This window comes from Ictidomys tridecemlineatus, chromosome 4, assembly GCF_052094955.1.
Source record: "Ictidomys tridecemlineatus isolate mIctTri1 chromosome 4, mIctTri1.hap1, whole genome shotgun sequence".
NCBI lineage: Eukaryota > Metazoa > Chordata > Mammalia > Rodentia > Sciuridae > Ictidomys > Ictidomys tridecemlineatus.
This window is the reverse complement of record NC_135480.1, coordinates 12,988,485-12,990,428: the sequence shown is the minus strand read 5'-3', so window position 1 is coordinate 12,990,428 and position 1,944 is coordinate 12,988,485. Positions and strand designations below refer to the sequence as shown.

At 47.4% G+C, this 1,944-nt stretch overlaps 1 protein-coding gene across 1 annotated transcript; it reads left to right on the top strand.

Moving 5' to 3' along the window:
• Positions 1–456: 456 nt before the first annotated feature.
• Positions 457–1,404, top strand: Or5a1 (olfactory receptor family 5 subfamily A member 1). The gene has a single exon (XM_005331553.2). The coding sequence runs from the start codon at positions 457–459 to the stop codon at positions 1,402–1,404; it is 948 nt and encodes a 315-aa protein (XP_005331610.1).
• The last annotated feature ends 540 nt before the right edge of the window (positions 1,405–1,944 follow it).

Sequence of the window (1,944 nt, the reverse complement as noted above, 5' to 3'; positions counted from 1 at the left end):
TGGTATCTCGTTCAAAGGGACACAAATAGTGAATGTCAAAGGAAGGAGTTGATTCTAGAGAGTCTGAACTCAAGTCTAAAATCACACCAGCTACACAATAGTTAATGCCCAAATATTTAAATGACTGCAATTACCTTCAGAGAAAGAGAATCTTTGTGTAAGTCTTTTGTAAGTCTGCAGTTCTCTGCCCTCTCTCTCACACATTTGTGCTTGTTTTTTTGTTTGTATGTTAGTTTGTTTTCTTGTATATTAATTTTTAGTTGTAGGTGGTGGACACAATATCTTTATTTCATTTTTATGTGGTGCTGAGGATTGAACCCAGTGCCTCACGCATGCTAGGCGAGCACTCTATCACTGAGCCACAAGCCCAGCCCAGTGCTTGTTTTTTGACACCACTTGTAATGTGGATTATCCCCAACCCAGGTCCGCATCTTGCCCTTCTGGTCCATGGGAAGCATGTTGGTGACCCAGGCCTGGAACAGCTCATCTGTGACCATGTTCATCCTTCTGGGATTCACAGACCATCCAGAACTCCAAGACTTCCTCTACGTGACTTTCCTGAGCATCTATCTCGTGACCCTGGCCTGGAACCTGGCCCTCATCTTTCTGATCAGAGGCGACGCTCATCTGCACACACCCATGTACTTCTTCCTCAGCAACCTGTCCTTCATTGACATCTGCTACTCTTCCACCGTGGCTCCCAAGATGCTCACTGACTTCTTCCAGGAGCAAAAGACCATATCGTTCCTGGGTTGTGCCGCTCAGTTTTTCTTCTTCGTTGGCATGGGTCTAACCGAGTGCTTCCTTCTGACAGCTATGGCGTATGACCGGTATGCAGCCATCTCCAGCCCCCTCCTCTACACCACCCTCATGTCCCAGGGCCTCTGTGCACGCATGGTGGTCGGGGCATATATGGGTGGCTTCCTGAGCTCCCTGATCCAGGCCTGCTCCATATTTCGGCTCCACTTCTGTGGACCAAATGTCATCAACCACTTCTTCTGTGACCTCCCACCAATCCTGGCACTCTCTTGCTCCAACACCTTCGTCACTCAGGTGGTGAATTTCCTCGTGGTGGTGGCAGTTGGAGGAACGTCATTTCTCATCCTCTTGGTCTCCTACAGCTATATAGTATCTGCTGTCGTGAAGATCCGCTCGGTGGAAGGCCGGTGCAAAGCCTTCAACACGTGTGCCTCGCACCTGACAGTGGTCACGCTGTTGTTCGGGACAGCCCTGTTCATGTACCTGCGACCCAGTTCCAGCTACTCCCTTGGCAGGGACAAGGTGGTGTCTGTGTTTTACTCCCTGGTGATCCCCATGCTGAACCCCCTCATTTACAGTCTGAGGAACAGAGAGATCAAGGACGCCCTGTGGAAGGTGATGGGGAGGAAGAAAGTATTCTCTTAGGTCCCGAATGGAAACATATTTCCCCCCACACTGGAGACTTTCAGTATCCATGGTATCACCTCCACCTGGGCCTTAGCCAAGGGAGACATGCCTATGTTCTTATTTGACAACGGAGGCTCCCCCCACCAGATGCCTCTCATTGTTCTTTTGGTCAGTTGCCTATAAATGCCACTATTTATAGCCAAAGATAAAAATGAATTTCTTCAGAAAAAAAATAATAATAATAACAGAATGGACTAATGTTATAAACATCACAACTAGGCTTTATCAGACACTTGATATATACCAAGCAGAAAAACCATTAATCAAATATCCATGGCAATGCTACAATACCCATTGCACTATTTTGTGTCACAAAATGAGGAAGCAAGGTGTCAACAGGAAAACTGACTTGCTCAACATCATACAGGGGACACGACTCTGATCCAGTCCAGGTCTTCCTGACTCCAGAGACCACGCTCTGCCCAAATGCTGCAGCACTCCACATTCAACAGATAGCAGCCCTAAATGTGTACTAGGGTATAATTCTTGTTACTAGCA

Excerpts from the sequence above, each read along its gene's own strand:
- Or5a1 (XM_005331553.2), top strand. The coding sequence starts at position 457 with ATGTTGGTGACCCAGGCCTGGAACAGCTCATCTGTGACCATGTTCATC.